This window comes from Falco cherrug, chromosome 2 (genome assembly GCF_023634085.1).
Source record: "Falco cherrug isolate bFalChe1 chromosome 2, bFalChe1.pri, whole genome shotgun sequence".
In the NCBI taxonomy this organism is placed as follows: Eukaryota; Metazoa; Chordata; class Aves; order Falconiformes; family Falconidae; genus Falco; species Falco cherrug.
Window position 1 is genome coordinate 75,560,802 of NC_073698.1, and position 15,740 is coordinate 75,576,541.

General features: G+C 37.3%; 1 protein-coding gene across 8 annotated transcripts in view; it reads left to right on the forward strand.

Annotated features, from left to right (window-relative positions):
• SON (SON DNA and RNA binding protein) overlaps positions 1 to 15,740 on the forward strand; it is a 41,481-nt gene that overhangs the window by 22,835 nt on the left and 2,906 nt on the right. The window contains exons 7-11 of one of the 8 annotated variants that reach the window (XR_008730777.1): positions 2,892 to 3,002; positions 3,411 to 3,527; positions 10,823 to 10,970; positions 13,776 to 15,254; positions 15,344 to 15,425. Coding sequence is in view for 5 of the 8 variants with exons in the window: in XM_055701348.1 (XP_055557323.1) it covers positions 2,892 to 3,002; positions 3,411 to 3,527; positions 10,823 to 10,970; positions 15,186 to 15,254; positions 15,344 to 15,459 (561 nt within the window). In the remaining 3 variants the exon portion in view is untranslated. The other 7 variants (XM_055701348.1, XR_008730778.1, XR_008730780.1 and 4 more) reach the window with 7 other exon arrangements.

The following is a 15,740-nucleotide window of genomic DNA, read 5'->3' on the forward strand; positions in this document are numbered from 1 at the left end:
TTATATTTTGTAAATAAATATTTTTATTTGCATTTACCTTAACTTGGTTTGTGTTAAGGGTGATTTCAAGGGTTGTTAGCTGACAGCAGAGCATACCATCCCCTTGGGTTTAGCAATCCTTAATTTTGAAATAAGAAATACTCTTGTAGTAGCAGGATCCCTGTATGTTTCTCCACGGAGTCTGAAAGGCAACAGAGTGCTTCTCTGCTTGTTTTTTTCAAATGGTTATGAGGACTCTTTGTGGATGAAATGGCTTCCTTTGAGCAAAAGAAGTCAGATAAGCTCCCTTGCTGTTGCAGTAGGGTAGAGGGGGAGTGTGCTTGGATCCTCAGGAAGTTTGACATACAATTTGCCTCCATTCATTGTTACTAACTTTGAAATCTGATTGTGACAACTCTGATGCAAGTCTATATTGGCATTAAAAAATACATAATTAGTTTTATTGTTACGTTTTTATTCAAGTCACAGAATTAGCTATGGGAATAAGCAGTCTGAAATGGCCCAGCTAATACATTAGAGATTGTTTTAATAAAACATTATGCTCTTGATACAGTTGTTTGGGGTAGTAGGAGATAGAGGAAAAAGTCTTGAGTAATCTCAAGTATCAGCATGTCTCTAGAAGGCAGAGAAACCTATGAGAAAGAAGCTGTATTTGAAAGTTTGAGTACAGAGTTGAAGTATTGTATTTAAGTTTGGAGTATACACACATGACTGTTTTGCAGAGAAGCCGCCGTGGTCTAAAAATGTGGTAAATGCATTTGGTGTATCAGTGGATCTACCCAGTATGGTCAAAAATGCCTGCTTTCTATTGTTAGTCTCTTCTTGCTTCAATTTTGTGATTTGTGTCTGTGGGGAAATGTTACTAGAAGTCAGGATCGGAAAGGCAGAACTCTTACGGAGAATAGCATGCTGAACTTGGAACTGTTTTACTTGACTTTATAATAACAACTTTTCATACTTCAAGCAGAGATTTTTTTTTTTTTCAAGATCCAAAGCTGCCATCGAGTGTCTTGACATAATACAAAGCCACGATGGTCTCCAAAATGGTGACTGACTATGTGGGGAAAGTGTATGGGAATTCTAACTAACCAGGGTATCTACTAATAGGCCCCAGTCCGGTAAAGCACTAAAGTACACATGTATGTTTAAGTATGTGAGTGGTCCCAATGTGGTTTCAGTGGACTACTTGCATGCCTATGTGTATTGCTGGATTGAAGCTTTTGGTGAGTAGAATAACTTTTATTTATCTCCTGAACCAGTTTTACAAACAAACAGTTAAAATAATTCTTTAATATGTAAGGGAAGCTTAGTAACTCAAGAAAGTATGTATTTTAAACAGGCATTCTTTTACGTATGTGACCATCGCTTTAGGTGATTGTTAGAAAGCCTTTTACTTCTTCTTGTGCCTTGTTTATGATTGTGTTTTTGTCAGCTGGGACAATAAATAAACACTGAACCTCTGTTTCACAGACATACAGGACTTCCTGGATTTTAAGTCTGTCTTGGTCAGTGCCAGATGTTTCAGCAATGATCCTCCTAACAGAAATAATTTTTCTCCTGAACAGTAAAAATACTAAAAAATCCCCCATCTTACGTGAAGATTTAATAGAGCACAAAACCAATTACTCTGTTTCATGCAGTTGCAGATATTCAAGTCTGTCCCTTACTGTTTTCCAGTATTTTCTAAAATCTTGACCTGGTTTTCGATACAGAGGTATTGCGGATTAACTGTATTTTTCTGTTTAGCAGTCAATTTTAAATTCTTTTCAGTTTTTTCTGCTGCCTCTGTAGTATAATGTGAGAGGCTAAGGTTATGAGGTAGCGACTAACAAAAGGTAGAAGTCTTTCGTAAAACAAAAACAGTGAAATGATGAACTTTATGTCTATATGCCGCCTGCTGTTTTGATTATTTGGTTTCTTCCCTACCTCAAACAGTTCCAGCCCTTTGTCTCCTTAACATGCTTATCTCCAAAGAAATGTCACTTGTTTCTGAGCACTGTTCTTTTTGTCCTTTCAAAATAGAATGATCCGTAAAATGTGTATCTTCTGAAGAACAAGGCACAAGTAATTTTACAGAATACCTCTATACTAGCCATAATTTATTACATCTTTATACCCCCAAATGTTTTGGATTTCTCTTTTGATTGCTGTGCACACAGAGTAGAGGTTTGCATGGAGCTTCTTGATTTGCTCTGTATTTTTTTACACAAGTGATTCTGATTAGTATGTGCGAGAGAGTTTCAAATCTCTTTTTCTTTAAACTTCATTATACTTTAGCAGCACAGATCTAAATAATCCTTACCAAATCAGTCAAATTTTTGAGTGTGGTTTTACCTCAGGCTGAAGATTCAGGATTTGAAACACTAAAGCCAAGATCGTGGCATACGTCTGATTCTTGCTGTAATTTTTTTGTACATACAACTTTGAAGCTCAAGTGTGACTTAATGGTAGAGTGCTCATGTGAACAGCTCTCTGAAGGCATTTTTTTTTTTAATAACTAAATTACATTTAATTCTGTTGGTTAATAAGATTCTGTTGGACAATAATGTGCTTCTCTATTTAAGTATTACACACCAGAACTTTTGGTGCCCAAAGCAGTTCTTTGAAAATAATTTTTCTGATATTTTGTCTGTACAGGTGATGCTAAATTATCAGGGTGTTATAATTTAATTTCAGATGTTGTATTTGTTTAGGAAAGCCTATATTGTATATACTTAACAAATAGTCCCAGGATTTTTTTCAGTGTTACCTAATTGTATATCAAACTAACCATTTGATGTGTAAAATAACTTTGTAGCATTTGTAGCATTTATTCTACAACAGCATTTTCCAGATCAAATGAATGTTATTGTGGTCTGATGTATTTTTAAAAATAATCTTTTTCTTCCTAGGGTGTGGACATAACTACAGCTATGAATGATCGAGCCGTGGCTCAGAAAAGGCTTAATGAAAACACATTTGATTTAGAGGCCATGTGCATGTTAAATCGTGCACAGGAACAGGTATGTTGAAAATTTTCATCAGCATTTTGATGAACTTAAGCAAAGTAAATATTTACCATTCATACCAGCTGATTTTTCTTAAGGTATTTTAAGTACAGGTTTTTGGAAGCCCAGTTTATAGGCACTTGTTGAAGAATTCTACCTTTCAGTTTGCACTTCATAACAGTGATTTTGAGGATAAGCAAACCATGAACCATAAACTTGCTAGACTTTCTGCTCAGGCTTTAGGGTTAACTTACAAAGATGCTCTGCTTTCTGGAGCATCTGCTTATAAATGAGTGTTAATGAACACAGCACTAAACATCAGTGGGGCATCGTCATGAAAATTATTGAGAAGCAACAGAGAATTGCAAAGGAAAAATACGGAAAATTTCTATTTTGGTCTTACATTCGATTTTTATTTTGTAGATTGACGCCTGGGCTCAATCAAACTCCATACCTGGCCAGTTCACAGGAAGTACTGGAGCACAGATACTGTCCTCAGATGAGCTGACCAACAGTGGTCCCCAAGCATGGATTAGAAAGGTAGAAGTTACGCAGACATACTTGTCTAACTGTCACATTTTAAATAGCAGTGGAAGTATCGGAAAATGCAAAAAATGTGCCTTAAAAACCTATGGTAATGCATGTGTCAAGTACAACAGGTTGAGTTAAATCATTGTCTTTGATCAATTTAGATACTTGCTCCTGCTGTGTCCATTTTGTTGTGCATTAAGGTGTTGCTCATGGCAGAGTACTTCAATAAGGTGTGCGTCTGGTATTTGAGTCAGATTGGTTCATATATACTGTTACCTTACACTGAAATGGCATTCATGATTCTGGTATGGTTGCAGTGGTAGGTCCATCACTACTTTTATGGTATTGGAACAGATCAGGCAAGGTTTGATCCTGATGTTGTTGAAGTCAGTGATGTTTTGGCATCAACTTCAGTGAACCAAGTCCTGAACTGCCATTTTGTTTGACTTGGTTCTACCTGATCGCTACTTTGCCTCTATTTGTATCACCAGGGTTTTCTGGGAGCCAAAGATTTGGAGTATTGAACCAGGAGTTGCAGTTGGGTTAATAAGTTTAATGTCATCCTACAGTGAAGTAGTTACCTCTTACTCCAGGGTAATACTGGCTTATTTTTGGGGTGTGGTGCGTCATACATACATGCGTTTTATAAGTTTAATAATTCATGATTCATCTTTGAAAATGAATACTGAACTGGTTCTCTTCAAGAAGTAGAACTGAGGAATTCAAGCAATATCCACCTTTCAGACAAAAAGAATAATTAATTATGTTGGTCAGTCTTAACTAGTAATATAGTTGAGTATATGCTGTATCTGCTTATCCTTCCAGAACATAGCGTTAAGACAACCCTCGAAACTGGTAGGTTAGATTTGAGGCTTAGGGTAGAATTTTCCATAAAACTTGGTGTAAACTGAACACAGAAGTCTGGAATTACAACATCCTAAAAATAGAAATATTTTTGCCAAGATTCACTAACTTGTTTTTCCACTTTATATAGCCAGGCAATACAGAGAGCCAGGCAACACAGACATCCAAGTTACTTGCTAGATGGGAATCTTTTGAGCTCTGCTCAGTATTAATACAAAGCATACATGATAAAGTCTTATTTTAACAATTATTAATTTCTGAGATGGTAACAGGATGTTGGCTTTTGATGATTGCAATGATCGTCCCTGGCAGAGGAACTTAGAAATACAAAGCACTCGGCAGGGATGTATTGGTGAGAAAAGGAGAGCTTTTCTACCACGAGGCTTGTGAAAGGGATCAGCAAGCCTACGAGGGTTCTCCCTTCCTTGAGTGAGTTCCCAAGGCAGTGGAAAGGGAGCATCTGTGATTATCTCTTTCCCAAGCCTCTTCACCTCACTTTCATTCTTTGAGGTTCTGTGGTGTTTTTCTGTGCCTTACAGTAACGGGAGTGTCCACTAACAAAAAATAAGTGGAGAAGACAAGTGTGTTTTCCTCGGTCTTTCAACGTCATTCTTTGATCTACTTTAAAAAACAAACAAAACAAAAAAAAAAAATCAACAAAATGCTTTGTATGGGGAAAATGAGAGAAGAGTCTGGTCTTTGGGTTGTGGACATGACTACTGTGAGGAGCAGAAGCATATTGGAACGTTTTGTTGAATCTAGAAATAAGAGTGAGCCAGCAGAAGGAAGCACTTCTGTCCTTCCCATAGCTGTAAAAACGCAGAGGTTTGCAGTAGTAGGCATCCTCCCTAGCAAGCATCATGTGGTTTGTCAGAAAGGAGGCTGCTACTGGAAACAAGAAGAGTTGTTGGGTGAAGAAGATGAGGACACAGTCCTCTTTTTCCTGCTCTGGCATTCCTCAGCTTGACTTCTTTTGCTCTTTCCAGGTTCCATATTTGCACACACATTCCATCAAACTCATGAAATGACAAGTAGTGATAGTCATGCGCCCTCTACAAAATGCATTAGGGGCTACACAAGACTCAACCTGGCTTTTTTAGGATGGTGGGGTCTGTGAAAGCCTTCACAAAACCTAGGTTTGATGAACTTAATGAGTCACTTACTGTGGTTAGAGAGTAATTTCACAGAAAAAAAAGTGAAGTAGGGATAATGGGTTATGAATGCATGTTATCTTTCTCAGTGATACGAATGCAAACTAACCATGAAATGCAAAGCACAGGTTGTATTCTACTTAGGCACTTGAAGTTGTATAACTTCGTTCCTGTTAATTACACAGTGTAGCACTGAAGTCGGATTCGTACCCCCTTTTTTGTCCTAGGAAAATGCATTTTAATGTTTTTTAAAAAAAAATTTTTTTCTTTTTTTTTTTTTTTAATTTTTCATTTGCTAGTAGGGCTGTGGAGTTTCTTGGGCTGTCTTGTATGTGTAAATTAGCGCAGTTTTCTGACTGAAGGTATTTGCCATTAAGGCATTGTGTGTCGGCAATTACCTTAAGTGATTCCCATAAGAGGACTTTTGGTCAAGCACTGTTTAGCAGAAACAGAGCCCGTGTCAGCTAGTTATTTGTGTATCATTAAACAAAGAATTAGAACATGTGCAGACATTGTGATTGGCACAAAACTGGATAGATGTAACAAAAGAGTGCTGTCAGGAGAGGAGGACAACTGAAGTACTTGAGGAACCTGTTTGATAAGCGCTGTCTTCACTTTGCATTTCTTGGATTTCAGCTCTTTTTTTGTACTTTAAAAATTACTCTGGAGAGGTAATATGTACTCAAACCAAAATATGCCTGCAGTTTCAGTTTTATCTCAATGTAATTTTTGAGGGATTTAGTTACTGAAGTGGTTAATGTGGCATTCTTGAATGATCGGCATACCAATTAGAAGTATGGTTTATTTTTCTAAGTAATGTGCTTATTCTTAATGTTTATGCCTAGGGTTCTGAGCAGTATTTATAAAGGCATAATAATGCTGTTAGGTTTCCTGTATCATTAAAACAGACTTATGAACAGTATTATCTTTTTCTTTTGAAAAGTGGTTTCTGTTTCAGTTTATCATCATTGGTGTAATCAGTTCACAAATACTACTTACTTACTCTGGAGGTTGCTTCTTTTGTTTCTTTCCTTGTTTCTTACAAATACACTATGCCGCTGAATAAACGTCAGATCAGAGGAAGTGGTCAATTTTATTTTTTTTTTCTCAAGCAAATTCTGTTGAGGTCTACTTACTCAGACTTTCCCAGACTCACCACTTCTTTTCTGGATTTATCAGCCTAGTTCTATAGCCTAAACTTGCTCTCCAAAACAAGGTTTCTGCAACATTTTATGTGCACAGGGTAATGCCTCAGGATCAGTTTCATTTAGTTGTGCTAAAGCACGACACAGTTGTGCCATGTATGGCACATTAGAATGCTCTGCTTTGTGTAGTAGGTTCTGAGGAGTTAAAGCGTTCCTTCCGTTATTCACAGCCATAGCAGATGAGTAAAACGCATGCTAATAATGGAGGTAAAACTAAGTCTTGTGGTTGCCACTTGGAGAAGGACTGCTGACCTTCTGACAAGGCCACTTGTATTTTCACTGCCTTATACAACACAATGAGCTTTTCTTGGAAATGAAGGCCACATGGCAAGGCAAATCAACTTGATGTGATCTTGGACTGGCTCCCTGTTCAGTACTCAAAATGTTTTTTCCTCCAGCTATCCTCAGTTTAATTTCTGCTGATTGTATGTACAAGCTGTGAACAGAAGCTCTTGAAGCTGATGGTGAGCGTAGGTTTTGTGAGGCATTTGATGGGATTCTTCAGAAAGGTATTCTTCCTCTTATATGGGGGAAGGAATGTGGCTGCTGCTTAAAGTGCCAGTTTATTTTATGGAAAATTCAGTTACTTTGCAGTTTTGCCAAGATAGATGCTTGTTCCTGGTACTTGACTTGGAGAAATTCTTTGGAGTTAGTCTTAAAGTAATCTTTAAGACAGCCCATTCTGCTTTAGCTGAAACTGTCCACCTAGTGCCTTTAAGGCTTTGTTGTCTTTTGCTTAATGAATTATTGCTCAAAAGAAATAAACCTTCCTTCTGACAGAACTTAAGTTTTAGAGCCATGTCAGCATTGTGAGAAGGAATGGGTATTTTCTTTTCAGAGAGCAGAAACTGATGATGTATTTCAAGATCTCTTACATAATTATGGCTTTAATGTTTTGGATGTTGCGGGTGCTGTTAGATTGTTAAGTTTGGGGAAAGGACAGCATACAGCATTGAAGACTGCTGTTGCAGTTAATAGCTGTGAGTGTCCAACTTGTGTTCCAGAAAAAAACCCTGTAAAATAATCTTTGAGGTGTGATTTATTTTTTTTTTTTTTTTAATTACGATTTGCTTGTTTGAACCGTTAAATGCTAATTCAGGCATTCATGTCCTCCCAGATTTGCTGCCCTCACATATGTCTAAAAGAGGAATGGTCTTAATTAAAGTTCATTTAAAACCCTCTTAAGCGATTGGTTTTACTCTGTAGCCTTCTTGTTAAAGAATAAGTGTTGACACAAGAGTGTGGCTTACTTAGTTGTGTCCATCTGCTGGCAGAATGGAAGTGTGCTTTATTTGGCAGACCTTTCATGGATTTTAGAGATCAAAAGATGAGAAAAATTGTATTAAATTCTCATGCAGGCTTACTCAAATTGAGATCAATGAATGAAAGAAAACAATTGTTTTGTGAATAATTAGTTGATTCTGGCAACAGTAACCAAATAACTTAGAAACCTGGGGGTTTATTGTATTACATACTTTTCAATTTTATATCCTCCTTATGGGCCAGATCTGCAAGGGTACATAGCTTGTAAGTAGTTCTGTAAGACTTGGCCTTTTATGATTTTTAAAACTGAAAAGAAACGTATGTCTTCCCTGCTCTTGGTAACGTTTCTACTATTTCTATGTTTTCAAATGGAATTACAAATACAGCACTAGTTCTTACCCATACTGTAGTAAGTCATGGGCTGAGTGAAGTATGTCATTAAATTATAAAAAAGTAGTTAGACAATATAATAGTACATGTGACATTAGAATTTATATTCAGTTTATTATTTAAAAAGACCCCAAACAACCAAAAAACCAAAACCAGGATGGAAAGATGAACTTTTTCCCCTGCGGCTGGTCTTCTCTGCTTCTTCAGTAAACTGAATCGAAGTAGGCTTCTCCTGGCTCCTTTCATGTTGGTACCAGAGTTACTTCAGTTAGCCTTTTAGTGTGATGCACAAGTACAGCTTTTCTGTAAAGAAACAAAACTTACATATCTAATTCCTTGTTGTCTTGGTTCTGCTGTATGTGTTTGAGAGTCAGCATAGTGTAAAAAATTCACACTAAAGTTACCAGATAGGATTCTGAATTCACACATTAGAAGAGGTGTTTTTAGTAAAGTGCACTTCGGAATGTAGAACTCTATTTACAGTATTTGGAATTTGTTCAGGCTCTGGTAATCCCTATACAGGAGCTCAGGGCTTTGATTTTTAACTACAAATAGTAGTATTTTGGTTCCATTCTTCCTACACCAATCCTAACCCCACATCAGTGCATTTCCAGGTGTGGTGAGAAGGCTGTGTAACATTAAAACGACCTCATCAAGAAATTGCACTCTTGTCATTTGTGAACTGAATACACACTGGTGATAATGAAACAGATGTTTATTTTGAAAATTCTATCATTGCAAAGCAGGTACAAAAGAGGAATCGGAACCCAGGGTGACATTGACTGGGGTTTGTATCATTCTCGGCATGGTTGCCCTTTTCTAATGAGAGGTTCCTGGAAAAGAGAGGGGAGGATGAAAATGGAAGTAAGTAAAAGTCATTTTAGGTGTATAGCTCGAGGCAGTTCGTATCAAAGAAACTGATTATCTCTGTGTACACACACACTGCATGGTCTGCACCAGTCAGAAAAAAAGTTGAACTGGAGAGGTGCACTTAGCCTCTACTCTTCCATCAGACCACTTTGTTACTAAGTGCAGCATCCAGTTGCATGATTGATAGGTATTTACTGTTTAATAGATAAATATTTGGAGGAGTCCTACCACAATCTTCAACAACTACTTTTTTTTTTTAGAATTTTTAGAATTTTTTAACACCACGTATGGTGGGGATTACACACATGCACCATAGTGTGTGTCAGTTGCCAATTTGAAATCCCCTTAAAAATACATTATCCTTAGTCTCTGCAAAAGTAAGACTTCTGGTTTTGTTTACGTACAAATCAAAACCAAGGACCTCAGTCCTTTGTCCAAATCTGGGAAATGCTTACTTTTGCAACCACAACTCAAACTAAAGGAGGAAAAAAACAACACTGTTCTATTAATTTGCTTTGATAGTAAGTAAAATTTTCACAAAACTACTAGGCATTGTATCATCTAACCTACTATGCAAAATAACTGATGGACTTATCAGTGCCAGTGTGTAAACTTGTATATTTTAAGGCAAGCAATTTTTTGCTGTGATGGAAATGATTGACTTACTTATTGGGTCAGTGGGGGGGGCAGAAGAGAGATGATAGTTCACAGAATAACCTGTGAACTTTCACCCCTCTATATGGAAACTTGTTTCAGGGTCAAATCCTTGTAGCTGCCTTCTTGCCACGGTCAATGCCAGCCCTACTATTCACAACACTGCGGCCATCGAGGCCTAGGTACGTAAACATTTAAGGAGTTTTTAAAGTTCTTTACATCAAAACAGATTTTTAAAATTTCTGTTTATAAGCTTTCACCATTTAACAACTATTATGTTAATGATGATTTGAAAGAATGTGAAGACTGCTGCTGCTAAACTGTGTGGCTAAGCGCCTTTTTTTCCTTTTTTTAAAAAAAAGAGAAACCTGTATGTTTCATGTGGATTTTCAGAGTAGAACTTGAATGTGCAACTGCTGTGTAATAAAATGGGGAAGGTTTTTTTAATATTTAAAATATGCCTAAACACTATGTGAATGTCATTGCTAAATGTGCTTGTATTTTGTTCAACAACTAGGTACACTTGGCACACGTGTTGCCAGTTAAACAGTTAACACTGCCTCCTTTCACAAGATGAGAAGAGATGCATTGGAACCAAAGTAGCGTGTTTAAAAATGGACGGTTATCATTTTATTAAATACATATGTCTGAAACGGTCACTTGCCACTTTTGGATTGCATTAGAATTTTCTTAAGTTGTTCTTTTTTGAAAACATTGATTTGTCTCGTGTGTCTGCGTGAATTCTGGTTTATACAAAATGTTAATGTATATAAAGCTAAGGTGTATTTTTTTTTTTTAATTGAATCTGTGAAAGGTTGTTAGAAACATTTTTTTGGAAGCTCCCACTTATTTTTTACAATCCCAGTGCTAACTTTAGGACTTGTTTTACTTTTCTTTTTCTGGATAGGATCAGTTCTTAAGAGCAGCCCCTGTAACTGGAGGAATGGGAGCTCAACTGATGAGAAAAATGGGCTGGCGAGAAGGAGAAGGGCTTGGGAAAAACAAAGAAGGCAGCGTTGAGCCGATAATGGTTGATTTTAAGACAGATCGAAAAGGTAAGCCCTTCCTTAAATGTCTTATGGCAGTATAAACTTACCATGTGTGTTTTGGAGGTAGGCAAAATAACTTTGAAATAGTAAGCTTTTTGTGGGTACAGCTTCACTGTAAAAGTTAACAGAATGATGCAGATGATTTTGGTACTAGTTTTTTCAAGCCCTGGATTATATATATAGGCTTTGTCCTTACACCTGTGAACTCTTCCAGACATTCTGTGCCTTTCCTAACTTTCACTTTCCATTTTCAAAAGTGCTTCTCAGTGGTTCTTTAATTAGAGATGTAGTTTAGTTGGATGTATGGAGAATGCACAGACAGGGAAGTGAATTGTGGAAAAGTTGCCATGGTTGTTCTGGAGAAAGTGGCTGAAGCCAGGAGTGGGGCAGTATAGGAGACTGAGTGGTTCAGTCGGTTCTCAACTGGGGTGAAGGACAGAGGTGAGAGCTAGAGCTGAGTTCCTGCTGCCTTTCAGCTGAAGTCCTGACATGAACAGGCTGGCATATCGATGGTTTTAGGTCTTAGAAATGGATTGTTTCCTTTTTTGTCCATCTGATCTCATTGCTGTTCCATCTCCTAGTTTGATCCTGCTGCAGGCAAGCACCTCTGCTCAGCTACAGTGATGTTTCTCTGATTGTTTCCAAAGATTGCTTTAGCAGTTCCCTCCTCTTTTGTTTTTGTTGTGGGTTTGTTGGTTTTTTTCTTTTTTGTATAGTCCATGGCCACAGATGGAGAACTGTTGCACTTGTCTGACTTGATTCAAAAGAACTGTCCTTTTAATTACAGGCAGTGTGCTGCTGCTTAAGCTGGGGCAGCATGGTTTGTATGATTGGCCATCTTGCCAGCATATGTAGCAAGAGTTCTGTTTTCAGAGTGAATGTTTACGAACATTTTCTATCTGAAATACCTATACAAGTTCTAACCATTTTAAATACAAGATGTAGAATTTCAGCAGTCAAGATTTATAATTTAATTGTTCTATTATGCATGTTACCAAAATCAACACTGTTTGCAGGAAAACAAATTCTTACTATTGTCCTCCTAAATATTTTTATAAAACTGGGAATTTATTACTATATTAAATAGGTCACATCTAATATCAGTGCATGAAAATACTTTGAATTATGAGTCTGTGTTAGCTTTTTTCAGTGCTCGTAATTGAGCTCAGAAGAAAACAATGCATGTAAATGCACATGTTCTGAAGTTCATTTGCAGAGATACTGTTGGATTTGAAGGAATCTTTAGCTGTCAAAATGGCTAGATCTTAACACAGAGGTGTAGTTCAGTACTGCTCTGGTGACCAAGCTAGTGGTGAAAGTATAATTTAAACATTTCAATATTAAATGCGAAGAGGTAGAAAATGAGAAAACAAGCCTAGGTTATGAAAATACTCATGGCTTTCTAAATTCTGAAGACCTCCTAGCATGTATAAATGGAGAAGTGCAACAGTCTCAGAGTACAGAACACAATAATACAGACGACTTTGTTTTATATGAACAATGACCAAATTTGCTTTTCAGCTGTTTTTCTTCTGTGTGCAACCTTTCTGTTTAAAGAAAGGAGAGGGAACAAAAAAAAAAAAAGATACTTCATGACAGAATGATTGCCAAGAAAACTTTTGAAAAACATTTTGTTCCTGTTATTTAGTTACTGTGATCTTTGTAGATGTTGTCTTGTAAAGTTCTCACTGCTGGTAAGAGTTCCTTCATTTTAGCTTGATTAATATTAGTCAGAGGGAAGAAATGGAAAACAGTCAATTTCAGTATTGTTTTCTCCAGCAGGATTTTTGTGGTGAGGAGGGAAGAGTTAGCTCTGTTCATTATGTTGCTTGCTTCTTGTCACATCATAGGAAAGAGACCATGTTGCTACACAACCTGTGATTGTTTTGAACATTAAAAACATTTTGGTGATACACACCTGTGTCACAGCTCAGCTTTCCAGTTCTAGAAGTGTGCCCTGGGATTCTCATGTGGTTTCTGATATAAATTTCCTTAACGTCTGCAGAATTTGATACTGAAGTTTCAAGCGTCAAGCCCTAAGGCCTGAGACAGGATCCAGTCCTCAATTTGCTAGGCATTCTGTAACAGAGTTTTCTCTTTCTGCTTCAGAATGCTCGGTCTTCAATAACAATTGAAAATGTTAGATGGAGTTAAAGGATGCCTCCCCTGGCATGTGACAGATTTATCTGAAAATACTGATAACCCTAGTGATGGCCAGGCTTTGCATAATTTCAATAGTTCTCAAATATTACTATCGTATATGCAACCATATCCCATAATTTCCACAAATAATATAGAGGGGTTCTGTGTTGACAAAGAATAATCTTTCATGTTGAGCCAACCAAGTCTATAATATAGGGAGACAGCTTGCATTATGAAGAGGCAGCATGCATGTTTCACGCGTTACAAAGAAGCAACTGAATAGTGACCGTACACGTATGATGGGTAGCTGAAAAGGTTATTCAAACATTAGTGTTTTTTGATACTTAAATATATAAAAAGTCAGTTCTATTTTTTTAAAGTTCTGTGTAGAGGTTTAAGGAAAATGCAGAAATTTATACAAGGAGTCTGTTATTAAGACAGACTGTAAGGAGTATCTGCTATGAAGTAACTGTTACTAAGTCTGTTACTAAGTATTGTTTTGTAAGGGTTTTACACACGTTTTTAGAACTTATCCCCCAAATAAAATACTGTTTCTAGATACAGGAGCCGGCAGTTTGCTGAGGAGTTACTCAACAGGCTGCACTAAGAGGTGAACCGCAAGGTTGTCTGCCTTTGCCATAGCTTTCCCTTAGACTCTGTTTTTTCCAGATGCTGAGTGAGACCTGTAGTTCTCTCACAGGCAGCACTGAAAACAAACCCTCCTTGACCTTTGCTGTCAGCCAGTAAATTGTTGGTTGTCCGTGTTCAAAGAATCTTGGTCCGTCAGCAAAGCTTGTCAGAGTCCATTGCAGCTTTTTTGAAAATACCCTTTTGAGGTACCAGGTACCAGGTGTGGAAGACAAGTGTCAGCAACTTAGAGTGAGTGGGACACAGTATTAATGTGAAGAATGACATGAGAGCTTTTTCTTTGGTGGAAGTCTTGTGTTTATTTTGGATATAAGATTCTGTAAGGAAAAAACCAACAACTTTGTTTCAATGATTGTTGTCTGTGAGGGTTTCATACCACTTGAAAAGTCCCTAATTAGGAGCTGCGTGAATATTAGGATGAAAATCCGGTAAGGAGGGGAGGATTTTCTTGTAAAGCAAAACAAATCAAAATGCCAACCAAAGATGAAGGAACAGGAAGAAACTGGAAAAATTGCAGTATCTCCCTGTCTTTATTCACACCAGGAACAGAAACAAATTGAGGTAAGAAACAAAAGTAATATTGAAGGATTGAAGTCCAAGAAACTCTGAAAAAACGGACAGGTATTTTGTTCGTGTGTATTTAAGATGAAGGCAAAATGAATGGAGAGAAAATTGAGTTGCTTCCTACGCATGGCATGGTTACTGGCATGTGATACGTTTTTGGCAATTACTACATTTTATTTCTTACTCTTGTAAGATTTTAAGAAGAAAAATGTCCAGCTTCCATGTTTCACAGTGACTTCCACTGGAACTTGTGCTCTTTGTACTGACTTGAGGCCCAGTCGGATGCTTTGCTTCTGCTTTGTATTCAGATGTGATTGAGATTACGGTAATTGGGCTGTGAACTTGTACATAAAGGATAAGTATATGAATACCATTAAGTAAAAAGGGAATGTTACAAGAACACTGTATCAGTCGTATCGCAAAAGAACATACTAGGTACGCTTTTTACTGTTCAATGGACATAATGTAAATGCTTAGCATGTTAGAGGCAAACTGTTAAGGTAGTGGATGAATTTTGGGTTGCACAGAACAAATACTGCGAGAGAATTTTTTTTAGGTGTATCTCTTTGTTCAGTGTTTCTCCAAAGAGGGCACTGAAAACTGGGTGTTTCCTGACTTGCATAAGGTCAATTAAAGTTTTCTACTACCTGGTTTGTTAAGAGTCTGACTAGAGCAGTTGAGAAGAATGTTGTGTAGTACGGAGGGGGAAGAAATGCTGGATGAAAGGGAGGTTTGAAAGACTTCTGAAAAGATAGTTGTATGGTGTCTCCAGGTTTCATCTCCACTGATACATGTTAGTGCTTTAGTGATGAGAATACAGAAATCAGGTGTGAATCGTAAATGTAAACTGTATTGTGTTTTGTTTAGGGCTTGTTGCTGTGGGAGAGAAGGCACAAAAGAGATCTGGACATTACGTTGTGATGAAGGATCTTTCAGGTAAGATTCTTACTCATCTAAAATTAAACTCATTTAAAATGACCACTTTGATAGTGGCATTGAAATTTCAAATACATTTTATCTTTAAGGTAAACACCCAGTTTCTGCATTGATGGAGATCTGTAACAAAAGAAGATGGTCACCACCTGAATTTGTGTTGGTGGATGATAGTGGGCCTGATCATCGCAAACATTTTATCTTTAAGGTACGTTTTGAGTTTCCTCGTTTGCTGTTGGCTTCCAAATTTGTGTTTGTATACAAACATGTGAGCCGTCTCGGGGGCGGCTGAGGACTGCTAAGCACTGTCTCGATGCTAAGTCCTGTTTCTGTGCAGGCCAAATCAGTGCTCTCGAGCACATTAACCTGAAAATCTGTCAAGAAACACACCATTTCACTTCTTAATAAAATGATTAACCGATGTGGTGTCATATTCTTGCAGGTGTGATGTTAAGTCTTACTGTTGCAAAGGTAATGAGCAAAATGTAG